Source organism: Rhipicephalus microplus, chromosome 4 (genome assembly GCF_043290135.1).
Source record: "Rhipicephalus microplus isolate Deutch F79 chromosome 4, USDA_Rmic, whole genome shotgun sequence".
Classification (NCBI taxonomy): Eukaryota; Metazoa; Arthropoda; class Arachnida; order Ixodida; family Ixodidae; genus Rhipicephalus; species Rhipicephalus microplus.
The window spans coordinates 34,740,776-34,768,049 of record NC_134703.1 but is presented as its reverse complement, the minus strand read 5'-3'; the positions used below and the strand labels follow the sequence as shown (position 1 = coordinate 34,768,049).

Genomic DNA, 27,274 nt, shown 5'->3' with positions numbered 1-27,274 from the left:
TCTATGGGTCATGTATATACACTTCTAGGGACACAACGAAACTTTTGAAAGGTCACTAACGGCAATAATTATAATCATTGTTAGGGTTTAGCGTCCCAAAACCACAATATGATTACAAGACTCAGACGCCGTAGTAGGGGGCTCCGGAAATTTCGACCACCTGGTTTTATTTAATATGCACCTAAATCTAAGCACATGGGCCTAAGCATTTTCACGTCCCTCGAAAATGCGGCCACAATGACCTAGGCCTAACGGCATTATAACATAAAAAACACCATGCAGCAAAAGCACGACAACGTAATATTTACCTGTCAAAAAGACATGAAAACATATATATCAACACCAAAAATTGTTAGATAAGACAAGAAATAGTCACCATTACCAAACAATGAAAACAGGAATCGGAGAATGTTTTGGGTAGTTATAATGTTTATAATAGGTTCAATGTTTAATCTACTTATTAGTTACTTGATTCAAATAGATTGACGGGCGGTAATTTATTCACACTTATATCACCTACATCGCATGTACGTTTACGTGTGGGAAAGAGAGAAATCATATTGTGGTTTTGGGACGGTAAACACTAACAATGATTATAATTATTGCCTTTAGGGACCTTTTACCAGTTTCGTTGTGTCCCTAAAAGTCTATATTCGTGACTAATGAGTATGAATTGGTGAGCCCAGGATTTGAGATACTAACAGTCATTTTATTGAAATAATGCAAAATCGGCTTGATTTAATCAATTTTAAATCAAACATTCGTCTAATAACCTCCTCTGTACTTTCCTAGGCATTATTGTCTGTTAGATTTCATTAATATTGTGTCAAAGCATGGAAAAACGAGCCCTTAAGTATATCCACTTCTTTCCCTTATATATATAATATATATATATAGAAACATAGTCTTCTCCTTGAACCATGTTGATAAGTGTCTTTGGCAGGACGATAGTATCTAAATTATATATAATGATTCTAGCCCGTTGCAATAGCCTCAGCTATCATAATTTGTCATCATCAGCCTCGACATCAAGAAAGTGCTCATAATGCAACACACCTCAAAGTACTGCACACTTAAATGCACTTAAAGTACCTGCGACACACTTTAAACGTGTGTCGCAGGTACCGCACTTCTCTGTACAATGACGAGTATCGGCATACTGAAAGCTCTTCTGCTTCACAAAACTACTGACGATTTATAGCGTATATAGTGAGTATCTCGCAAGTGTGCTTGCATGAGTTGTCAAGCAAGCCCGCAAAGACTTCCCTAATCCGTTACCTCAGTGCCTCTACGAACTTCTATAGCTCTCTCTCTCTCTCTCACGTTAACGTACATGCGATGTAGGGTTATAGGAGAGTGAATAAACTACCGCCCGTCACGCAATTCGAATCACGTAGCTAATGAGTAGTTTAGAACATTGAACACATTAAAATTTGCTGAGCTATAATTTTTTTCATTCAACCCCCGCACCAACAAAGCGCGCATAATGCCTTCCAGACGTGTAGCGGGTACCTCGTTTCACCGCAGAATGGCGTAGTGGGCACTTTTCAACTGGACAAAAAGTATGATCTATAGCGTAGTGGGTACCTTGCACGCGTAGTTGTAGTATTGCTTCTCCAAGAGTATTCACGACGAGCAAACGCTGCTTTTCCTGCTCTTGCTGTGACTGTGCTGAACTTTTCGCGCTGGTCTGGTTTTTTTTTTTTTGTTTCCTTTTCAGTATCGTGAGTGGTGAGCCCAATCGCTCGAAATAGGCACATCAAGACGCAACAAAGCTGGTCCCTCAAGATAATGTTGGCTGTGATGCACGCGTTTGAGCACAAATTACGCCGATATGATGCGAGCTGAGGACGATGAACAAAAAAAAAAAGGTACGAGCATAACTTAAGCCAAGAATTCTCCAGCTTCAATCCTTCAGTACAGCCGCGTCAACGTCTGTCTAGAGCACCCGTGCAGCCGGTTTTCGTAAGTGCCTGGATTTTTATTTTATTTATTTTTTTTTACTTTTATTACTATTATTATTTTTTTGACAGCACTGTCTTTCTTTCAAACCAAAACGCCACGCCGCGCTTCTTCTCCCATCTTTCGGGCCGTCACCCATGAAACCCCGCACAAACGCGCGCGTACAGTTTTTGTTCTTGTGTTTTCATTTTTCCCAGCACAATCGCTGGGATGCGTTGCTCTCGGTGATAGTGGCAGATAAAGATAACAATAGGAGAAAAAAAAATGGTTCGTGCTCGTTTCCCAGGTGACAGCCCAAGTAGCGGGAGAGGAAGGCACGCGGCGCGCCAGCTTGGTTATAGGAGAGGAGAAATGATGCCTTGTTGGTAAAATCTTAGGTAACATTTAGCGCACTGAAAAAGAAGGAGAAAAATAAAGGACACAACACGTGCGCACGTGTTGTGTCCTGCCTTCTTGTCCTTGTGTTTCATTGCGCTAAATATTACACCTAAGGTTAGGAGACTATATAGAGCATGCAGGCTTGGTCAGCTGAGAGAGGAGGCCCGGCCTGTTGGCATGATATGAAAAGCGAAAGCGCAAAGTGAAGAATAGTGCTGGTACTTTCTATATTAAGAGACTTTGGGTTTCTGTGACGTTACTGTGCATCCTCACTATAGGAGGTAACACACACAGTATACCCTCCAGGTTTTTTCTCGGCGGGTCGACACCTTGCAGCAGTTTGGCGTCCTAACGTGGCGTGTCAGGAGCAGGCTTGGCCGAAATGTCATGCTACAGTGATCCTTTAAAGTTCAATGTACTCGTTCTGACCACGTCAGAGCCATCCAGCGCCGCAGGACATCGCGCCGTAGAGTGAAAACCTGAAAAGCTTGGAGTGTCCTGATGTGCGCTCTCTTGGCGCGCGAGTAAAGGCCCACAACAAAAGCCGCCTGCTGCGCGCACATAAACCTGAACGCCCTTGACGTGCGTCAGGTTTCCACGAAGTGAAAAAAAAGTGTGCAAACATTTTGTTCTTCGTTCTCTATCTCATCTGCAAGATCTGATGATTTGATTGATATGTGGAGTTCAACGTCCCAAAACCACCATATGATTATGAGAGACGCCGTAGTGGAGGGCTCCGGAAATTTCGACCACGTGGGGTTCTTTAACGTGCACCCGAATCTGAGCCTACGGGCCTACAACATTTCCGCCTCCATCGGAAATGCAGCCACCGCAGCCGGGATTCGAAACCGCGACCTGCGGGTAAGCAGCCGAGTACCTTAGCCACTAGACCACCGCGGCGGGGCCATCTGCAAGATCTGGAAATCTCCACTTGCAAACCGTGGCGGCCTTTTGCCTGAAGACTTACACAAAAATGTTGACGTCTTCACCTTTCGCCAGTGGCAAACGCAGGTCACCGGCACGTCGGAATGGCCAGGTTCACTCCTGTTGCTAATTTCCTCCGCATGCACAAAAGCTCTAATTTTTCAAGGAAATTCCAGTGACGGGCACGACGGATTTTCGTGTCTGCCGCATCCATTCTTGGACGTGATGGCTAACAGATCGCACAACGCACAGTGACAGGGCGAGACCGGTTTCGAATGGCCCAAAAAGGCAAAAAGCGAGAAGCAAACGTGCTACAGCGATTAGGAGCAACAAATGAGTGGTCACACCACATAATCGCGGTGACAATAGGCAGCGATGGGGCAGTTCCAGTTTGTATACGAAATTTCAACGTGCACGTGGATTTCAGCCCTATTTTTCAAAAAAAAAAGGTGCGCGTTTGAATTGGTTAAATATGGAACTACAGATTTACTTGTTAAATTTTCGGAACACTTTTATTCTTTCATTTCCCCTACATGGGCGTGCAAAATCCTGACAACACAAACAGAGCAATGCTGTGGGTAAGCTTTAGGGCGGATTACACGGGTTGCTTACGTTGCGGCTGGTTATGTAATCATTAGCACAAAAATGCAGGGACACACGAGCTCATTTTATAAAACTTCTTAGCCCTTTAAGGGCTCTGTTCGACGTCCATCCGTAGATTTCATGTGGCGTCATAACGCTCACCGCAAACTGGTCAATACATGCCTGAAGAAAAAGCTAGCAATGTTCAGAACTATAGGTGAAAATAAACAAGCAAGGTCTAAAATAATGCATTGAGCACAGATTTCACATACTTATTCGCAATTACTTCTCTGTTGATTATAATGAACCAAAAAGTAATTGCAATATTTAACCTAAAATCACACACACACACACACACACAAACACGCGCGCGCGCACACACACACACACACACGCACACACACACACACACACACACACACACACACACCTTTTCCGAAACAAGCGCCTAAGGCGCCCGTTACTTGTCGAAACTTAGCCCCGGCTTGCGTAAATCAGCCGCTATATATACGATCAGCGCTAACACACCCAGGTTTAAATACACATATATACCGCACTAAGCGGGCGGGGGCATGACAGATGCGGTGACTTAGTTGATAGAGCGTCGGACGCGTTATTCAAATGTCGCAGGTTCGATTCCTGCCAGTGGCAAATTCTCTTGGCATCTAGTTTTCTTTCTGCACACCTGCATTACAGTTACTACTAATTACACTAATTACATCTACTACCCTTGTCGTTATTGTCTGTTAGTTTTGGGACGTTAAGCCCCCATAATATTATCACTCATTCCCATTATTATAGTGTTTGCCAAATGAAAACAAGCACGTAAATTAGATTTGGAACACTCTCCAACGTTCGTCCATGTGTGCGTCCATCCATGCATCCGTCCGTGCGTCAGACGACGGATTGACGTGGCCAGCGGATGATTCACGGTTCGCCGATAAAACCCTCCGAAGCTTCGCCCCACTCATCATCACCGTGGATATGCTGTGAGGTGGTTACTACATACATGCTTACATACAGGTGACGACCAACCCACGCCTTAAGGAGATTCGCTCCTAAAACGTCGGAATTCCTCAGAGCACCCCCGGCCCCCTTTCCAGGAATGTAAAAGCCCCCCACTGATGACTCATGATAGTTCCTTTGAGCAAAATTTGTGCCGGGGGTCGCTAAAACGCGTCCCGCAGGCCTCGCGCTAGTGACCCCGAACAAACATGACTGTCTTCGTTTCATAATAATGCCATTATTATTAATGATCTTATCGTATTTTAGTGTGTTCACGAGCTACACAGACATGAGTGACTCTTTTTTTTTTCGTGAGGGAAACCCCCTGCGGTCCCCATGTGTTTATGCATAAATGCGCGTTTACACTAGAGCGAAACGACATTAACCCGCCGAAGACACATGGTCAAGGCAAACGCAAACCATCGGCCGACGAGTCACTCGTCGACGAAATCGCCAGACCCCATGATCACACTAGGCCGACGACGACGACGACGCCTCAAAAGACAGCATTTCATCGTAGTGTATGTAACATAATGAGAGACCAAAAGCACCAGCAAAACGCATCGGCAGACTTGTCGTCGGCGTGTCTTTGGGAGATCAGCGGCTGAACGAAAATTCGCCCCATGTCTTTGCTTAAATCGACCAGGAAGCGGGCAGTCTTGCGGGAGTTAACAATGCCCTCTCCGAGGCTTCATCGGCGCCTGAATAGGCAGCTTGAGCACCCAACCGAAGTCTTTTCTTTGCTTCCCTATTGTGTGCACCACCCCCGTGCCTCGTTACTATGCATTATGGCGGGGGCTGCGCTGCTTAGCCGGTGAGGGACAATGGCACAGCGGGGAGCATGGCTGAAAATGAGGTGCAGGTGTGCAAGTTAAGTCGGTGTCGCGGCGTGTTCCTGTGTGACTACAGAATTGGCCAATGAAAGGCTGTGACCACGACAAGGCACGGGCGAGATCTTGGAGAGACCACCCGCAGACTGTTTGTGTCTTTGCAGAGTCCCTATGTCGACGACAAAATACACTTCTAACGACAGCCCGCGCGCCAAAATCGGGGTCATGTCTCTCTATAGTCACCATAGGGGCAATCCCCCCTAGGTGACTCGTGGGGATGGGCCAATGAAAGGCTGTGAGCACGAAAAGGCACGGGGAATTCTTGGAGAGACCACCCGCGGACTGTTTGTGTCTTTGCAGAGTCTATACGTCGACGACAAAATACACTTCCAACGACAGCCCGCACGCCAAAATCGGGGTCATACCACTCTATAGTCACCTAGGGCCAATCCCCCCTAGGTGACTAGTGGGAATTGGCCAATGAAAGGCTGTGACCACGACAAGGCACGGGCGAGATCTTGGAGAGACCACCCGCAGACTGTTTGTGTCTTTGCAGAGTCCCTATGTCGACGACAAAATACACTTCTAACGACAGCCCGCGCGCCAAAATCGGGGTCATGTCTCTCTATAGTCACCATAGGGGCAATCCCCCCTAGGTGACTAGTGGGGATGGGCCAATGAAAGGCTGTGAGCACGAAAAGGCACGGGGAATTCTTGGAGAGACCACCCGCGGACTGTTTGTGTCTTTGCAGAGTCTATACGTCGACGACAAAATACACTTCTAACGACAGCCCGCATGCCAAAATCGGGGTCATACCACTCTATAGTCACCTAGGGCCAATCCCCCCTAGGTGACTAGTGGGAATTGGCCAATGAAAGGCTGTGAGCACGAAAAGGCACGGGCGAAGTCTTGGAGAGACCATCCGCAGACTGTTCGTGTCTTTGCAGAGTCCATATGTCGACGACAAACTACACTTCTAACGACAGCCCGCACGCCAAAATCGGGGTCATGCCTCTCTATAGTCACCTAGGGGCAATCCCCCCTAGGTGACTAGTGGGGATCGGCCAATGAAAGGCTGTGAGCACGAAAAGGCACGGGCGAAGTCTTGGAGAGACCACCCGCGGACTGTTTGTGTCTTTGCAGAGTCTATACGTCGACGACAAAATACACTTCTAACGACAGCCCGCACGCCAAAATCGGGGTCATGCCTCTCTATAGTCAACTAGGGCCAATCCCCCCTAGGTGACTAGTAGGGATTGGCCAATGAAAGGCTGTGAGCACGAAAAGGCACGGGCGAAGTCTTGGAGAGACCACCCGCGGACTGTTTGTGTCTTTGCAGAGTCCATATGCCGACGACAAAATACACTTCTAACGACAGCCCGCACGCCAAAATCGGGGTCATGCCTATCTATAGTCACCTAGGGCCAATCCCCCCTAGGTGACTAGTGGGGATTGGCCAATGAAAGGCTGTGAGCACGAAAAGGCACGGTCAAAGTCTTGGAGAGACCACCCGCGGACTGTTTGTGTCTTTGCAGAGTCTATACGTCGACGACAAAATACACTTCTAACGACAGCCCGCACGCCAAAATCGGGGTCATGCCTCTCTATAGTCAACTAGGGCCAATCCCCCCTAGGTGACTAGTAGGGATTGGCCAATGAAAGGCTGTGAGCACGAAAAGGCACGGGCGAAGTCTTGGAGAGACCACCCGCGGACTGTTTGTGTCTTTGCAGAGTCCATATGCCGACGACAAAATACACTTCTAACGACAGCCCGCACGCCAAAATCGGGGTCATGCCTATCTATAGTCACCTAGGGCCAATCCCCCCTAGGTGACTAGTGGGGATTGGCCAATGAAAGGCTGTGAGCACGAAAAGGCACGGTCAAAGTCTTGGAGAGACCACCCGCGGACTGTTTGTGTCTTTGCAGAGTCCATATACCGACGACAAAATACACTTCTAACGACAGCCCGCACGCCAAAATCGGGGTCATGCCTCTCTATAGTCACCTAGGGCCAATCCCCCCTAGGTGACTAGTGGGGATTGGCCAATGAAAGGCTGTGAGCACGAAAAGGCACGGTCGAAGTCTTGGAGAGACCACCCGCGGACTGTTTGTGTCTTTGCAGAGTCCATATGTCGACGACAAAATACACTTCTAACGACAGCCCGCGCGCCAAAATCGGGGTCATGTCTCTCTATAGTCACCATAGGGGCAATCCCCCCTAGGTGACTAGTGGGGATTGGCCAATGAAAGGCTGTGAGCACGAAAAGGCACGGTCAAAGTCTTGGAGAGACCACCCGCGGACTGTTTGTGTCTTTGCAGAGTCCATATGCCGACGACAAAATACACTTCTAACGACAGCCCGCACGCCAAAATCGGGGTCATGCCTCTCTATAGTCACCTAGGGCCAATCCCCCCTAGGTGACTAGTGGGGATTGGCCAATGAAAGGCTGTGAGCACGAAAAGGCACGGTCAAAGTCTTGGAGAGACCACCCGCGGACTGTTTGTGTCTTTGCAGAGTCCATATGCCGACGACAAAATACACTTCTAACGACAGCCCGCACGCCAAAATCGGGGTCATGCCTCTCTATAGTCACCTAGGGCCAATCCCCCCTAGGTGACTAGTGGGGATTGGCCAATGAAAGGCTGTGAGCACGAAAAGGCACGGTCAAAGTCTTGGAGAGACCACCCGCGGACTGTTTGTGTCTTTGCAGAGTCCATATGCCGACGACAAAATACACTTCTAACGACAGCCCGCACGCCAAAATCGGGGTCATGCCTCTCTATAGTCACCTAGGGCCAATCCCCCCTAGGTGACTAGTGGGGATTGGCCAATGAAAGGCTGTGAGCACGAAAAGGCACGATCGAAGTCTTGGAGAGACCACCCGCGGACTGTTTGTGTCTTTGCAGAGTCCATATGTCGACGACAAAATACACTTCTAACGACAGCCCGCACGCCAAAATCGGGGTCATGCCTCTCTATATTGTAAACGCCACTAACCGTTAAGCAAACATATATTGCGCAACCAACCTCCAAATTTTGGTCATTGTGAAGATTTGAATAGATATGTTGTTGTAATCTTGACATTGGGTGTCCTTCATAAATGATTGATGTGCGTGATATGTAAAAAAAGCCGTCTTTCAAATGGCAACGTCCGCTGACATGTTGTACAAACTGCGGCACCTCCTCTGCGCCCTTGCGGGAATAAGTTTTGTGACGCATGCCTGCTAGCTGACGTGATCTTGATACAAAGACTTTTAATGAATACCAAGTTCTACAGTCCGACACATTTTCATAGATAACTTCCTCCTCAAAGGCAGCTGAATATGTGGCTGCACCAATTGACGCTAACGTCATGAAGCGGCTACTCCGCCGTCCGGCGTACGAGAAGGACAGCTTCAGAGGTTAATTGGGACTTGGGCATCGGCCATATGAGTGGAGCCTCTCCTAGCTTCGTACGTGGCTACCGGCACCAATTTTCAAAGCTTAGTTACATTAAGACTAGAGCGCCACGCCAGAGTAGGAATTCTAAAGAGCTCACTCAGCAGGATGGCCAGTTTTGGTGACGCCGGGTTGAAGACATATCTGGTGACGTCGCTATTTTGATTGTATCTTGTTACATAGGGGGCACCGTACTTGACCCTGCAAACGAGCGAGCCGAGCCAACGTGTGTGGCCATGTACACCCAGTGTAATGTAATAAGGAGTGGCCGTTATGGCCCCGGAAATTTTCGCCCCGCGAAATGTTGCAATAGCGCAACTGGAGACATTGGTTGTCCGCCGCGTTCCGGTGATGAAGCAATGCGCCGGTCGATTTCACCCACCGCAGACAAAGCAGCGAGTGGACGCCGACAGAGCGACGCCAAAACTCACAGAGTCCCTACGCGCATTCGTCCATTGCGACACAAAGATCAAAGCTTTATTTTTTTTTTTTCGCTCAGTGAATGCATCCATTGATCTCTGCCGTACTGGAGGCTTCGGCGCCTTGCCTGGTTCTGCACAGCCTCCAAGATCAGCGCACTTTTGACCCATGAAGTTCCCTGAAGTTAACTCTAGAGGTGACTCTAGAGCTGCGATCGTTCAGCCACCATGGGAATGATAAGCAGAACACAAATTTGCCTAGTCTTCGACCTTGCGGGCTTTAAACGCACTTGTGTCTTTGTTTATTACTGTGTTTTACTATTGTTTCGATTAAAAGAAAGGGCCATTGTGAACTTCGTGAGCCGTTTTGAAATAGTGAGCCTAAGAAGGTGAGGTGTGGAAGCGTAACCGTTAAACCTCCGCTTAGCTTTTCACTGCGGCAAGGCGGATTCAGACCACACGGAGTCAAAACACAAACTAGACAAAGTTAGGCAAATTTATGTACTGCACGTCATTCTTATGCTGGCTATAACGACGTGAGTTGCAGCTCCCATAGACACTAGCGCCAGAGTTCCCTCTAGTTAGTGTAGATACCATGTAGCCACGTTATGGTGTCAGGTCACGTTCTTTAAAGTCATACGATAACGTGCTATTGACGTCACGGTGATCTAATCGTTTTTCAAATTTGTGATGCCTTGATAACAACACTCGTGACTCCATCCCTAAATGTATTTCTGTTTCACTCACACCACTGATACCGATTATAAGTGTTCGCGTTTGATGGAGCATCTAAAGCTTTGACCTCGAAGTTTTCGTTCAACATTAATTGTTCACTTGCCACAAGTAAGCGAGCAACAACCGAAGTGACGGCTGTACGAAATTCAAGATGTCGCGCTAGGCTGGAAGCTCATATTTACTGCAGACAAAGGAAGTTCTGTAATGAAAAATATGGAAAAGGGGCGACCTTATTGCCCTGATTCATGTTCGGAGTGCAGTGGAAAACCTGGTTTTATTGATTGATTGATTGATTGATTGATCGATCGATTGGTTGATTGATCGATTGATCGGTTGATTGATTGATCGATTGATTGATATGTGGGTCCGGCTATGAAAAACCAACAGTCATTTCATAAGGGACATCCCAAAACCACCATATGATTATGAGAGGCCGTGATGGAGGGCGCCGGAAATTTCGACCGCCTGGGGTTCTTTAACGTGCCCCGAAATCTGAGCAGACGGGCCTACAACATTTCCACCTCCATCGGAAATGCAGCCGCCGCAGCCGGGATTCGATCCCGCGACCTGCGAGTCAGCAGCCGAGTACCTTAGCCACTAGACCACCACGGCAGTTGAAAAGCGACCATTGCTGGCAGCTCCGAATCGGTTAAGCACTACATACGCGCTGCTCGCGCTAGTGTCATCATCTTTATTTTATTTTTTTTATTTAACAATTACCGTGTTTTTCTGAAACGTCAGGATATCGCCTACAAACCCAAGCTATCTCTTGAAGTACCTGTAGTAACGAATTATTTAGAGCACGCTCTATCTTACACTTCCAGGACTCTTGAGTGCTTCGCCATTAATTCGTCGCGAGAACACAACTGAAAAAAAAAAATTCTTCTCAGTACCCCTTGTGCCGACTGAATGGTTGCAGTTGAGTGACACCTCTTACCGTCGGAGTTATCTGCCGAAGCACAGGGTTCCTCTTGAGGAGTAGGGGGAGGTTGGACACAGCGTCCCTCAGTCAGTTTATGGGGGGAGACACTGCGACCCCCCCCCCCCCCCCTAAGTGACTAGTGGGGAGGCGGGCGCCCTTCTGCCCCCCTAACCGAGCTTTCAAGGGTAGTGTGCCTCGATGCGTGCAAGGAGAAAAGCGCATATCAAGGTACTCCCTGTTCGAAGGAGCCTGTGCGAGACGCCCGGATCACCACGGCGTCCACATGCGAGGGAGCGCCACTCGCACCGAGGGCGCCATCGCGGCGCTAGGTGGAGCTCGTCTCCTTTCCCGGACGGCCGGATCGGCGAGACGGCCAGTCGAGCGCCGACGCTCGTCGGTGGCGCCCTGGCTGCTGTTGTGACTGTTCTTGCGGGCTATGTGTCGGCTCGTCTCGGCCGGCGCGCTGTGCTTTCGTTCGGCACGAATCCACATACTCGTTGTGCAGCGACTCGTACAAGCTCGAATGGCTCATCGAGCGAGGCCCTGACGAATGTGCGCGCGCGTGTCATGTGCCCTCCTCTGATCTGTCTGTGATCCCGCTCTGCGGATTTCCAGAGAAGCGCGACGGATAACGGGGGAACGATGTCTCCGCCCATCCGGCCGATGATAGCGGTGATGCTGCTGTGGCGCTTAGCTTCACTGGCCCAGCCGTTCGATGATGAACAGCTTACAGGTAAGCGCTCACCTGATCTCCAACATCGATGCGTCACGTTTGCTTTCGGGCATGCATAGCGAATCCTGGGTACGCCTCCATCAACTCTAAGGATATCGTTATGCGTAAGTACCGATCTCGACGGTGGGAAATCGGCAAAGGCATCAGCGTGACGTTTGTCAATGCATTTTTTTGTTTTTGCAATGATATCGACATTTTTGGTGTTTTATTGTCCTTACTCTGCAATTACATTGACATAGTTGATGCGCGACCGGCTAAAATTCTCAACTACGACACTGTGCTCCACATTGGCGTGTGTGTGGCTACTGACGAACTATCAGCTGCGCACATTTCAGCGTGCAATGACGTTCGCGCCTTTGATATTGAGTTGAGTGATATGTGCTTGAACATGCAAATGTATTTGGAATAAGCACAGAGCACAGGACCGACGTACATTCCGCCAACATAACAGCCTCATGGGGGCGAACGGGCTCTTCACATCGACGCACGCGGTAGAATGATTCCGGTACGGCCCTCGGGGCTACTGATTTAGTATGGTTCTTACACATCGGGCGAGACTTCTGTTCAAAAGCAGCACAACTTAAGAAGCGAAATTCAAGAAGATCATCAACTAACACAACATGCAGCTTGAAATTGGCGCCTTTTATTTCTCCCTGTTAAAGAATGGTCAAACATCAGTACCCCACGAATTCCATCTCAAAGACCTTGTCACTAAGTTGTGCTGTCTGCAGTTACATTCAACCTGTTTCAGTTATGTTTGCTTTTCAAATATGCAAGCCTATATAAAGCATATGTCGCAGAAAATTGCCACAAGAGATTTACAACCATCTCATGAAGAAGGGGATAACGTAAGTCAGCTTCACCGCAGCATCAGACGTTATGCAGCAAAACATACTAATATTCCGAAGGGGCCGCCTTGTGTGTGTGTGTGTGTGTGTGTGTGTGTGTGTGTGTGTGTGTGTGTGTGTGTGTGTGTGTGTGTGTGTGTGTGTGTGTGTGTGTGTGTGTGTGTGTGTGTGTGTGTGTGTGTGTGTGTGGCACGCACGCGTGCGTGCGTGCGTGCGCACTAGTGTCTGCCGGAACTGCACCGCCGCAATAGAAATGATGGGTAGCACACGCATTCGTCTAAGCTTCGTTGTTTCATCTCCGTGTGACCTGGAGTCACATTGTCGCGAGACGAATCTCACCCCCTTAACCGCTTCAGGCTCCCACAAGTCGCGGGATCAAATCCCGGCTGTGGTGGCTGCATTTTCAATGGAGGCGAAAATGCTGTATGCCAGTGTGCTCAGATTTGGGTGCACGTTAAAGAACCCCAGGAGGTCGAAATTTCCGGAGCCCTCCACTAAGGCATCTTTCATAATCATATGGTGGTTTTGGGACGTTAAACCCCACATATCAATCAATCAACACCATTTCAGGCTCGCCAAATCAAACCGACTCACGAAGTTCACAACGATCAATTTTTTTTTATCCGAAACTAACGCCAAGACAACAATAAACAAAGCCAGAGCTGGGTTAGAAGCCGCATGCACAAAGATTAGGCAGATCCGCGTATTACCCATCATTCCCATGATGGCTGAACGATCACATCGCCAGACTTTCCTCTAGAAAGTGTTGCCAGAAACTTTTGGGGTCCGCGGACTGCCATTTGTAAACCGTGCAAGATCAAGATGGCGGAGTTAGCGTTGCCTTGATCTCTTGTTTGCACGCCCTGCCTCCTTTTATTGTGATTCCATGCTCAACTTTGTGTCCCTCCATGAAACGGCCATCCACTTACATAACGCGATTGTTCTGCGGACATAAATTACTGTTGGGCCCAGTGTGACATCCGAAAACCACGGTATGATTACGAGGGACGCCACAGTCGATGGCTCCAAAAATTTTGACTACCTGGGGTTCTTTAACGTGCGCCTGGCTCTAAGCACAGGCGCCTCAAGCAATTCTAACCTCCACGGAAAATTCGGTAGGAATTCGAACACGCGACCTGCGGGTAAGCAATCAAGCACGATAACCGCTAGACCAGCGCGGCGGGTGTGTTTTGTCAAGAAGTGTGTGCTGTAGCGTAGATGCACTTTTCGATGACTTCTAACAGAAAACGTCTTTATATAGGTGTGCCCTATAAATGGTGTTTCGCGACAGACATAGAGCCAAACAGCACCCTCGGATACGTAGTGTTTCACAGCTGCTAGATGCGCACGCGTACAGTCGATCGTAAAAGTTTAAAAGTTTAGGAGACACGCAAGCCCGTGTCAGACTGTTCATCTGCATTCTGACACGGGCTTCGAGTGCAAAGATTGGCCTGGAATGTGGGCTCGTGTTAATATAACCAAAAGAGCCCGTCAATGACCTAAATGGTGTCGCATTGTTTGAAGTGAAAGACAGGGCCTGAAACTAGGCCTAAGAAAGGACGACCGAGCGAGGACACGTGCGCTGGGTTGTCGTTCGTTTTTTCTTTGTACTTTTTGTACGCGCTGTCGTTTACTTAGGACTGCTATAACCAAATGAGCGTAACGTAAAGAACACCACTTACTGTTCTTAGCGGTAGTTAGCAATAATGACACAAAGTGGAATGAATTATACAGTGCGCAATAGGGACACCCTTTTCGTCAGTCGAATGCCGAACTATACAACCTTCGAACTACGTGTCATCTTTACAATAAAGGTTCTTGCGAGCTGGCGCTGGTCCTAAGCTGTGTGTGTTGTTCTGCATGGGGTACGTAATTTGCGCTTTGCATTCCACAATTACTAACCAATTAGCCGAGAAACGAAGAACTCCTTTGACCTAATTGTCCGTTGGATTCATTTCATTGCAGCTAAGATAGAAACCAGTGGTTTGAAATTTAAAAAAAAAATCTTTCATGCATCGCGTAATCAGGAAGTTGCAAAACAGGATTCGTAAGGTTAGCTTCGCTTGGATGTGCACGCCAACTTCACTGTGTAGCGTGCGTGTTCAAGAGAACATCGTATACGACACGTAGGCAGTAAAAGCGCAAAGCTACGCAAAAGCAGCTAACGCGAAGCTTCGAATATACACTGTTTTAAAACTGTTTGCTATAGCAAGCACTTCAATCCTCTTCTCAGTCCGTTGCTTTCACACACAGTGGTTATCAGTGCTAAAAAATTAGATCCAATATTTATTTTTCATCTTTTGTTGAATGCGAAGCAGTTTAGGGGCTGGGTGCTCGTGCGCTGTCGTTGTCGCTCGACGTAACGCTCCATGTCTTGTCTTGTCTTGTCTCCTAGGAGATCTTGGCTCATACCCACATGGGGGATTGGCCACACTGTACCTCATAATAGATAATTTTTTACAACGCTTGCTAAAAGTAATAAAGAGAAATTAGATAGGAACAATAATAATGTTCCTTGGGAAAAAAACGTGAAAAAATTGCAGAAGAATGCGATAAACCAGATTATATAAAACAAATTAACAAGATGAGGAAGGGGGAGAAAGAATTGAATATATCTGGCAGTACCACTAGCAGCGTATCCTTCCGGTTGCCTGAATGAATTTATGTAGCGCTGACAGAATAGCACTGTGGCCCACACCCAACTGACTGGCTCCAAACGATAATAGGGTGGATGTATTGACTGGCAATCCGAGCATACCAATCGGTCTTTCAAGAATTATTCGGCGCAGTGAGGCATAGCACGTTAAGCACGCGCTGGTGAGGAGAAATCTTCTTCCTCTCATTCTGCGAGCGCCTTGAAGATGGTTCCTTATCGTCAGCCGCAGAAAAGCTAGTGCACTTGGCGCAACGCAGGCAAAACCAAGTATGAAAATAGAAAAAAAAAATGAAGCAAGTGCGATGGAGAAAGAGAAAAGGAAACGAATGGGAAGAAAATATGGAGAGTAAGAAATAAAAAGAAAAGGATGAAGGGTGTAAAAGATATACCTTATAATAGAACTATAAAGAAAAAAAAACAAAAAAAGAAGACAGAAGAAAAGGAAAAAAACAGAAGAGAAACATAGAATGCTGCAAGGTTTCGCTTTTCCTTCAAGTTTGGCACGCCTAGTGCGAGACTGGTCTCTTTGTTATTATTATTATTATTATTATTATTATTATTATTAATATTATTATTATTATTATTATTATTATTATTATTATTATTATTATTATTATTATTATTATTATTATTTCTCAGTTCTAGCAGTACAGAGGCGCCCTTGTCGGTGAACATTAGGGTGTGCGTGAAACACATGTCCGTCGCTGCTGTGGTCATTCATGTTATGCGTCGTGCTATTAGCGAGCTGAGGAGGTGCGGCGGCGCATTTCGGGGGAGGTGAAAACAGCCGTGCGCTTCCAAATGCACGTCGAAGAAACAACCCTGGTTGCCTAAATTGGCGCCACTGTGGCGTATGCCTGATCGTCACTTTGTGGGCTTCGGCGCGTGAAACCGACAAAATATCGCATTACGGTATTATTATTATTATTATATCAATTACCCCGGCACTGTTCTTGAGGCACGTAGGCACAGCTGCCGCAGGGCGTTAAATGAAAAGATAGGGAAAAAAAATACATTCGTGAGCGAGGGAACTGAGTCGTTTGGCTGTAGGGAGGTAGTTCCGACTAGCGTCCACAGCGCCGACTAGCGTCGAGCACACTTCCGACCTAGCGTCGACAGACGCGCCGGAAGTGTGCTCACCGCAAACGTTAGACACCTGTTCTGGCATCACAGATGCATTCCCTCCGGCACCATTGGGCGCAATGATCTTCTTCCACGCTGTAAGAAAGCGGAATTTATCGCTCCCTGCATCAACAACGACTTCAGGAGCGACTGGCAATTGTGCAGGCGTCGGAACGGGGGGGTCTCATATTCGCTTTCGCGCGCATGGGTGCCTGAGGGAATACGAGCGTAAAAAAAAAATAAAAGGGTAAGGGGGGTGACGATTCACGAGCCGAAACGACCCCGATGCGATGCGTGGCAATTTGTAGCGGCACAGTGCGCGATGGAACTTCGCGTAGAACGAAGCCAGCAGGAGGCTATTGAACTTGCTGTATGCTTATGCCAGAGCGTTGCGCTGATGCCGCGCCATTGTGGATGGCAGTTCTCTTGGCGATTACGTGTTTTTTTTTTGTTTTACAGCGTGTTCTTTAAGTAATCAACGGACAAAGCATACTGCGCTTCTGTGATGCATACATAGAATATCGTTGCAGAAACATTCCAAACCCTGGTGCCCAGCAGCCGTGCCTCGGCGTATCGCGTGCCAGCACTTCGGCGCCTGCCAGGTCCCGGCGACCAAATTCACACTCACTGAGATATACACTATTTTCGTTTGTCAACACAGCACGCTAATCATCCACTATGCCGAGCTGTTCAAGATAATACCGTCGCTATCACACTGCAGTGTAAGACGTTCTGTCTGTATACTTATAAACAGTAGCTTGCGTGCGCACCTTCCATGGCGACTAGAAACTTCAGAAGTACAGTCACCTACATTCCGGTGTGATCTTGTAATTGCGCTTGCCAATTACTTGAATAAAACGGCTCTCTTTATCACATGTGTTGACGAGGTCGAGATGCTCGGCTGCTGACCCAATGGTCCCGCGTTCAATCCTGGAGGTCGCGGTCGCATTTGGCGGAAATGATAGAGTGTATACGTAGAGTTAGGCGCATGTTAAAAAACTGTGCATATGCCGTGCGCCCTCTAGACGACGCAGATATCACATCAACCGAGAAGTTCTCGATCACGCTACAAATCATTGAGAAAGAATTGGCCTCACCTTTAAGGACTGTAAGTATTCACTGTTTGCGCAACGTTTCAATGAAGCATACAATGAAGCCAGCAAACGGGGATAGGGTGTTAATTCTAGTAATTTACCTGATTGTACAAATTATGATGAGGTACGGCAGTGGTACCGTCCGCTTTGTGGGGGTATACTTATGTGCATGGAAACACGACAGAGCTAATCAGCGCCGCTCGTAGGCGTGACGGTGAGTGTGGAACGTTCTTTATTTTTGCATCTGGCGTCGCGCTGCACGTGATCCTTTTAACGAGGTGACAACCCAACAATAACTCCTCTCATGCGAACAGAATGCATCAAGTCTGAAGGCGTCAAGAGAGCCTCCTGTTCCCGGCGACAACTTTGCACAGACACAGAACCAAGGCACACGCTCTTGTTTTAACGGCAAAGTTTTTCAGTGCAGCCGTAATTTGTGCGGCCTATATCAGGTATGTCCCACGAAAATTGGTGTAAACTCCACTACTAACCTCTGGTGCACTAAAAACAAAGAACGGTCAACTCAACAAACGAGTATGGGCCACTGAAATTTGTTCAGCCTATCAGTAAACTTTCATGATCTTAAACAACAAAGAATGTGTACCGCAGAAATTGAGCAAATCCCACTCCTACAGCCGACGTTGACATTCTTTCTTGTCGTTCCAAGACGGTACGAAACGCAGAAACCCCTCTCTGGGTTCATATATCGCGGTATAGAATCTGACGCAGGTCACAGCCCTCGTTTTTTTGGTTTTTTTTTTCTTTATTCTGAAGGCGCGTGCATGTACGTCTACTAGCGCCACTGCGGACGGAAGTGTCAACACATTGCTCCCGCTTGTGCCCGTGAGTGCAACGCAACAGGCCTCATCCCTTCTCGTTTATGGAGCGACCGTGCATTACGAAAAGTATAGAGCTGAATTAGTCAGAGGACAAACGCATGATAAAGGTCGAAATCAAGAATAAATGGGCACGGCACGCAGCAATAAAATTAGATACGCGCTCGAAATGAATGGTAACAGAGTAGATTCCAGGAGAAGGCAAGTGCGCAAGGGAAAGGCAGGAATTTGGGCGGGCAGATGAGATTAGCAAGTTTGTGGACATAACGTGGCCCCAGCAAGCATAAGACTGAGTTAATTGGAAAAGCACGGGAGAGGCCCTTGCTCTGCCGTCAGGCTGATGATGATGTTTACATGTTGAACGCCTCTGCTGGTTCGCTATTTCCTTTTACAGCACTGCGTGCTCGCAGGTATTGACCTGCGCAAGCGGGCGACGTATTGACACGCACTCGGTGTGCCCTCTTCTGCCAGGAAGCGCAGTTGCGTGTGTGAGAAGCCAAGCTCCCGTGTCGCCAGAGTCAGTCGATACTGCGCGCCAACGTTCCCCTTTCAATATCCGGCTGCCGCGATATATTTGCCGCGCGCACGAAAATGCGATGAGCGACTTTACCGGACTCGATGGAAGGGCCCTGCCCGTCACTGGAATGTATCATAGGGCACGCATAGCTAAACGTCACCGTATTCAAAATGGCACGCGTGTGTATGCGTGCACGTGTGTGTGTGTGTGTGTGTGTGTGTGTGTGTGTGTGTGTGTGTGTGTGTGTGTGTGTGTGTGTGTGTGTGTGTGTGTGTGTGTGTGTGTGTGTGTGTGTGTGTGTGTTTAATGTAATGTAATAGCGTAATGTAGCATATAAGCAGAAGGGAATCGAAATGGACATAAACGAAAATTGACGCCGATCGGGCTCAGCTGACAGCCTTCCATTTAAGTGTGAGATGCTAAAGTAAACCTTAAAACTGCAGATGCTATTGGGATCAACCAACTTAGCTACACTGTGTCGGTCATTTGCCGTGTACTTCATTACCCTCGGCGACAACTTTTCTTGGCATCGGTGCAGAGGCTATACGGAGCCAAATCGCATGTATCCTACCGCCAGTGAAAGTAGTTCCACAATAGCGCCCGTGTTTTCAACGTCAATTATAAAAACTCCTCGAATATTTTCTTCGTGGAGCTATTTGAGACAGGACGCAACTCACACCAGTAATATAATCGTATTTCTTTTAATTTACTCGTTGTGACTTCACGTTCCCGCGCGCGCGAAGTCCCGTCTTTTTACGTGTACCTCAAACGCTGAGCGGTGTCGCGTCGACATGAAACGCTGTTGGTGCTGCTCCGTCACTTTCCGTATCGTTACGAGACGCGCTCCACATCGGACTACTTCACGCAGTGCTACACGCTCAGAAGCTCCGCCTCCGTAGCTTTTGCTTCAGTGCATGGCGTCGACGCCATGCACCGTATATGTATACGTATTTATATATATCAAAACGAAAAAAGAAAAGAAATCCAGAAAGACGACTCGGGCGCGCAGAATCGAACGTGGGACCTCCGCATCGTGAACGGCAACGTTCAAACCGCAACGTTCAAAAGCAAGCTATTTATATCTACCACTTACCGCTGTTGGCGGGCATCTCGGGGGGAACTATCGTGTTTTATCAGAAGCCTTATCAGAAAGATGGTGCAATGAGCCCGCGGCGGTTCTCATCTCTCACGCGTACTTTGGCCCGCGGAGAGGAGGGGAGTGGACGATCACTGGCGCGCTCTTATCTTCCGGCGGGGAGGATCATAAGTCTTGGCTCGCGTTGAGCTTGCACTGGAACGATTCTATGGTAGTTACGTGATGCACGAAGGTCACTGCAATCGTTGCACAGCCTCTGTTTGCGAAAAGGACGTGCTTTTCAGGCGCAGCGAAGTAACAAGTGAGACGCTTATTTGCGTTCATCTGTCTGTGAGCACGTTTCGTGCGTCATCTGCGCGTGAGAAACGCGGGGCACGTTTCGATCTGTTTGCCATTCTGCGCGTGACCTTCCAATTCGTTGCTATCGCGCTCATTGCTTCGCCTTCGCGGCAAAGCTGTGACTTTTTATTTTCTACTTCGCACTTAAGTCGAACGCCTTTAACTGTTTTATCAGTAGTCGCCAGTAACTGTCGTTACAAATCAACAAGGCAGCACTTATTCAGACGTGGCCACCCGCTTCGATCCGAACTCGCGCTTGGTACCTACCCGTGGTCCTGGCATCAGTAAATGAAGGGTGAGGTCGACTATCACTCTGTGTCATCTCGAACGCCCGGTACGTTTAGTCCTTATTAGTGAGATCAGCTCTTTTCTTTTCCATGCCAGCTACGCCTTGGATTGGATAAACTTTTATTTGGTCCTCCAAAACACAGATCACTGTGTTGCGGGCAGCTCCCACGTGGGGACTGAGATGCCAAGCTCCTCAGCCGCCTCGCGGGCTTGGTGGACAGCCCAGAGCTGATCTGCCAAGGATGAGCTGCGGATTGCCGTTGTCTGCGAGGATTTGAGATCTTGAAAAAACTGTGAAATGCCGAAGAATATGGAACTCTTTCGAAACTTCAGGACGCAAATATACAGCGAAAACAAGATCGGGTTTCAAACTTTCGGGTTAGAGAGAGCACGATGACGACGGGATAAATTCGGTGCGGAAAGAACCAGCATCGACGAAGGCCGCCATGTTGACTTTTTTTTTTCCGGCGGTGCCGTCTGCTCAGGCCTACCGTGTGGACGCAGACTGAATGGAGACGCCGAATAGACGACGTGGCGTGCATAAAGACATATTGTAAAGCACTGTCCAAGGCCACGTTCCAGGTCTTCAAAGGCTGGTGCCGGTGGCACCGATTGATTTTAGTTCCACAAATCAGCTGCACAGAAAATAGTCGATATCTCATTTGGAAGCAAATTTGTTCGTATAGCATGAGAGACGATAATATTCGTATACGCAACAATAAAAAAACTCAGGCATGCCTAAATGCTTCGCGAGCCGATCAATGTCTCGCTTTACTTACTACATGTCAACGATAGAGTAGAACCTGCTTGAGCGATGTTGTTCGCGTTCATGCGTGCCACGAGCTGTTCCTTATCTTGGCACAGCACGCGCGCGCTGCATGCTTGATTGGCGCCTGCCTAAACAAAAAGGGAAATTCTGCAAGCCTCAGCGGCGCCCTTCGCATCGACCACGGTTGCGCTCTTGTAGAGCCGCCTGCAAACATCATTAGCACCCTGCGGTGGAACGTTGCAGGTCGCGCCTCTAACATATGCCGGTGCGTGCTTATCCTCTAGTTGGTGCGTCCAGGGAACCAAAAGGGTCTTGATTATCGTGACGATAATTTGCGAGACTTTCCGAGACAAAGTAATATTTCGCAAGACCTTGAGGTACAACGTGAGACCTGGACAGAATGTCTCAAGGCCGCTTCATCTGTGTTGTATACAGCATGATGGCGTCATCAGTGATCTATGTTGCCATGCAAGAGACTTTCGAAATTGGTTGCGTTGCCACGACAATAATGACGTCGCCACACGTCATTGTTGCTTTGTTATTTTTGGCCAATCACGCCTGTAGGGATTCGGTCAGGCGCGTATGTTTCGACATATTGTTTCATGCCGACGCCACGGATCCGGGGTTCGATTGCGTGTTGAACGTGGTGGCTGCCAGAAATGATAGGTCGGCGAACTCACTCGACTCCCTCAGATCAAGCCGTGAGTCTGAGTGTATCCAGGTGAGTAATAATTATGTGAGTCTGAGTCCGAGTGATTCCGGTTGAAGAGAATTTTGGTGAATGTGAGTCCGAGGGAGTCCAAAGCACAAAATATATGTCTCGAGTGAGTCTGAGTGATCTCCACTTTCTTTTGCCGATCCGTAGTCCTATCTAGTCATCTTCAGCATTAAATCAGCCTTATCTGGATTCACGTTAACACTGACGTCTACTCGCATGTATTCCAAAGCAGTGCCGTTCATACACCGTTTCAAGATTTATTACAGGCGTGAATTACGTAGAGGGGATACCTTGACCTCCCCCCCCCTTTCCAGCAACTCTTCCGGGGAATTTATTTATTATTATATCTTATGCTGTCATGTATTACAAGCAAAATGACTGTACTGGTTTGGAAGCACTCAGAATTCGTTTTCGAAGATGCGATGTCCAACGGCACCAAAGAGACCACCAATCACGAGAGATATTGGTGGTCAAGAGAATGGAAACCACTGTTGAAGAAGATAATTCTAGACTGACGGACTTGTGAGTCGACTCACTCGGACTGACGAAGATCGAGCCGTGAGTCTGAGTCTGAACGAGTGCGGGTGAAAAATATTTTGGTCAAATTGAGTGCAAGTGAGCCCAAAGCCCTAAATATATTTCATGAGCGAGTCCGAGCGAGCTCCACAACAGTTTTGCTGACCTGTGCTGGAACTTCGGTAAAGTACGGTTTCAAGACGTCGACGGACATTTTAGGCAACCTGGGAGCACACCCTTCCAGCATGACGAGAATGCCAATGGCGTGCCGAGAAGAAGAATTGACCGGTTCCTGTACAGTCGTCAGCAAGCTTAACACGAACAACTTCGACACGTGGCCTGGACTAGTTTGATTGATGACAGCCGCGAAGTGCTAGGCGCTTTTGCCGAGATAATACTTTGGTAGGCTTGGATAATATGTCGGCATGTATGGTTAGCATCTTGGCAACAGAACCCAAACGTACGAGACGCCAGCGTCAATCAAATTGCTGCAGAACATGCGGCGAAGCATTCGTGTTATAATTGCTGACGATGTACGTGAACCTATTTAATCCAATAAAAACGTACCTAACGCTACCATTTGAAAGAACGCATGTTCCATCTCTCATATATGGATCATTCCTGAAAGAGAGTTGGCGTCAGCACTCAAGAGACATATCAATACTGATTCCCGGAATAACTGAAACCTGGACCCTGATACTGAACTTGAAAACAACAAATTCCAGAGACTAGTCCTGTCTGCAACCCGAACAATGTGCTATTATTCTCAACAAGCGAATTAATATTGCGAGTATCATTTAGCTAAGTCAAAAATATTTTATTGCCCGGGAACCCGCAGGCCGCAGGCGAAACGAGACCCAGGCTCTGGTCAGCCAGCGTCACACACGCAACTGCCCCGTCCATCCACCTCGTGAAGCCGCTTCAGGGACAAACAATGCGGAAAGCCTCATTGACGTCTTCGCATAACATTAATTCCCGCTGCGAGTGAGATAAGCAAGCTTTTCAACAGCTGAACGGTTTAAGCTTGCCTTAATTACGGGCGGGTACGCGCCACTCGGAGCGGGTAAGTGCCAAGATGCATAGTACAGCACTATAGCAAGTTTTTTTTTTTCGTTTTTTTTTTGTTCGCGATGGACGGAACAGCGCTCGGCTTCAATAGCTCCGTTATTCAAAAACAAAAAGGATCTGACACTGCGTTCGTTAGGCGATGGCGCTTGCTTCACAGCTACGCTGTTCACTCAGATTGTATACATGCGTGCAACGCTTTAATTTCTTTATTAAATTTTTTCCGCTGTGGTTGATACTGATTGTAGCGTTAATATTGCCTTTGACGCTTTGAGAATGATACTTGAAGTACATGCATGCAACACGTCCTAATTTGTTTATTAAATCGTTTCCGTTGTGATTGATACTGATTGTAGCGTTAATAACAACTTAATAGTATCTAAATGCGAGCCATTTGGTACGTTATCTAGTTAAAAGCAGAGCGGCAGAATACACACTGATTAGCAAGAACCTGGGAGAGGGGGACGCATAGCCTACTCCGACTTTTGGGTGGAGGGGAGCGGGTGAATGCGCCGAGGATAAATAATACAAATGAATGTTTTTCAAGGCCTTCAACAAATGCCCCTTTCTCCAAAAAAAAAATCCTGGCTATGGGCCTGGTAGGAACACGAAAAACGTGTAGACTGCTTTGCAGGCAGGGGAGGGGAGAAATTGAGCATTAGTCCAGAGGCTCATGCATCCACTGACAGAACGTGTTGATTAACATAAAATTAGCTATATATACGGAGATAACAGCGCTCCTTGTCAGTTACGTTTACCGTATAGGCACACTAGCGATTCACACAGCAGTTGGCAGTTAGCACAAGTAAACTTTCCCTACTTTTCTGTGTTTATTTCGCGTTGTGTTTAACTACGAAAAAATAACGTCAGCGAGCGTCACAATAGACGAATAATCTTCTTCGTCGACACAAGGCCATACCGAGTTATTCCCCAGCGCGAATGATTTCGCGGTGGAACTGAGATTGTTCTCCAACAATTATTTGGACGGTATGACGCTTTTTGGTGACGTCGTGTTCGTGGGGCGATCCTCCCGTGCAGCCAGCCGAGCATCAACGCAGCGCGTCGCGGCAAACAGCCTGCGGTTATTCGGCGTATAAATAAGATTCGAGCAGACCGCGGTGCTGGTGGTCCCAAAGGCTTTCCCCCCTAATCTTCGTCCCACACGTTGCCTATGTTGCGCCTTGACATGAAGCGTACGCAGCATGCTCCTTCCTTCAAAGAGGATGTTGTGACGGGAAAGAAGAACAGCCACCTCAAGCTTAGACAAATACACAAGGAGGAAAAAAAGTTCGTTCAGCCAAGCTCACGATGCCCGTCCACAGGGGCCCTTTTGTAATTGGAACGCGCGAAAAAAAAGGCAGACAAAACTCGAGGCCGACCAGCAGTCGTCGCAGCTCGACCTCGCGTACCGGTTGATTTTATTTTCAGCCACCGCCATCTTCGCTCGGCGTTCGCGGCGGCGGCTTGCCTTTTGTTGTCACCTCCCTTGTGCGCCTTTCTCTTGTCTCCGCAGTGGTCTCTTACAAGTCACGTACTCTTCCGGTGATCGCCCGTAATGTGCTCCGAGAGGGCATCGGACACCGACTGCGGGACTCCTCAGTTCCGAGAGGCTTTCGCTTTTGAGGCAGTAGACATTTTATGGAACCCGGCTGCTGAGTACATATTTGTAGCTCGAGTTCATCTACTGGGTACGGCTTATGTTCCTTCTACGAAAAAAAAGAGAGTTCACGATTCACTTAATTATTAAATAAAATTCATTAACCTTTCATTTAAGCGATCACATCACGTTACATATTGCAGCTGACCATTCGTTAGTTGCTGGGCGTGAGCGGAAGTAATTAAGTGGCTAAAATTCTAAAAATTCTGCCTGCATACTTGAATGCATGCGTTTTCACTCCTCGGTCAAGTAATATTCACGCTTGAAAAAAAATTAAACATAAGGACGACATATATGCTACCAACGGTGGTGTCCAGATAATATGTAGCACAAGTTTCTGATTATGATACCTAATTTCAATGAATTTGCTGTAGGCTAAGACGTTAGAGATAAAGCAATGCTACCCACCTTAATTTTGTGAAAAGACAAGTCGGGGTACGTCACATAGAACCAAGTCAGTCTTGCGGCCGCGCCGTCTGTTCTGGGCTGAAATTCTTATATAGGTTGTTCAAGATGATTGTACGTAATATAATCACAAAGCAGCAACTCCGCGACAACAAATGCAGTGTTGGGTTGCATGACACAGCAAGCTTTGTCATACGATCAACCGCTTGGCAACGGCCGCACTATGCGGCGAGCTCTCATATTTCATTACACGAGTGCCGTTTCGACGTCGGACGAACTCCACTTGCGCACCAAAACTACGCCCGGAGGACGAAGAAGACAAGAAATGTATAAATGTGACGCGTAAACTCTGTAAAGTGAAAGGGTCATACTATAAAATTAAAGCTCTGCCACACGCGAAGAACAGGGACGCAGAAATGGTTTTCCGAAAAAAAAAAGGGGGGGGGGGGGAGCATGGCATGGCGTGCAGCACTTTGATAAGTTCGCAAAATTCGATCGCAGCGACCTGAAGCACGAATTAGCGAGCTTATTTAGGAGGAGCAAAATAAAAAAAAAAAGTCGGAACCTGCTTACCGGTACTTCTGTGTGTGTAGAAAAAGTGGTCAACGATTCAAAGTACTCGGTACTCTACTATGGGAGAGCTGAAAGCCGTCACCAAGGCGCTGCTGGGTGTGTGAAAAAAAAAAGCGCCAAAAGCGAGGCACTTCCAAACAGCGTGTATACGTCACCTAACTTACTAGCTGTTCAGTTCATTATTGTTATTATAATAACTAGTATTCCGGAGCCACAATATTTTACGCTGTAATGCATAATTAGACGACGTTATAACGAATACTAATATAGCACACTAAATACGAACTTCGTTTGGTTAGGCTTCACTTCAGTAGAAATAAATCTTGTTATAACCAAACAAAGAAATTAGGAGCCGCCATGCTGCCCATTGTTTAACGAAGGTATATTTGCGTCATGTGAAGCCTAATATGCGAAAAGGTTGCTGAAAAAGCAAAATGAATGTTCAAAGACGATTCACCTCTACGAGTTTCTTAATAGTTTGACAAAGCTGATAATGTTTGCATATTCAGCGAGGGAAAAAAAGGACATTCAACTGTTTGCGGGATTAGATCTTCAAACGCCCTAAATACAGGATTAGCTCGCTTACAGAGGTTTTGAAAGTTGGAATAATGCGCGTTTTTATCAAAGAGCTTTCCACGAGGGATTTGTTAGAGCCGGGCTTCAACTGAACGGTCTGTACGCTATTTTGTTGTGGCGAGGTCCTGCTGTATACTCCACGGGTACATCTCTAGAGAACTTTTTCGGCCACCTCGGTTTCCGCAGAGTGCTAAAACTACCATGTCCGGTAATAGCGTAAGTCAATAGTTCCTGCATTCAGTTTGCTCGGTCGTTTAGCGCCTTTCTT

At 47.5% G+C, this 27,274-nt stretch overlaps 2 protein-coding genes across 7 annotated transcripts in view; one reads left to right on the top strand and one right to left on the bottom strand.

Annotated features, from left to right (window-relative positions):
• LOC142814225 (uncharacterized) overlaps positions 1 to 27,274 on the bottom strand; it is a 367,645-nt gene that overhangs the window by 267,384 nt on the left and 72,987 nt on the right. The window lies entirely within an intron of this gene.
• The window catches only part of LOC119172582 (neural cell adhesion molecule 2-like), a 239,290-nt gene continuing 223,579 nt past the window's right edge, over positions 11,564 to 27,274 (top strand). For both annotated transcript variants that reach the window (XM_075892528.1, XM_075892529.1), the window contains exon 1: positions 11,564 to 11,931. In XM_075892528.1, coding sequence (XP_075748643.1) covers positions 11,841 to 11,931 — 91 coding nt within the window. In that variant the 5' untranslated portion in view covers positions 11,564 to 11,840. The remainder of the gene's footprint in view (positions 11,932 to 27,274) is intronic.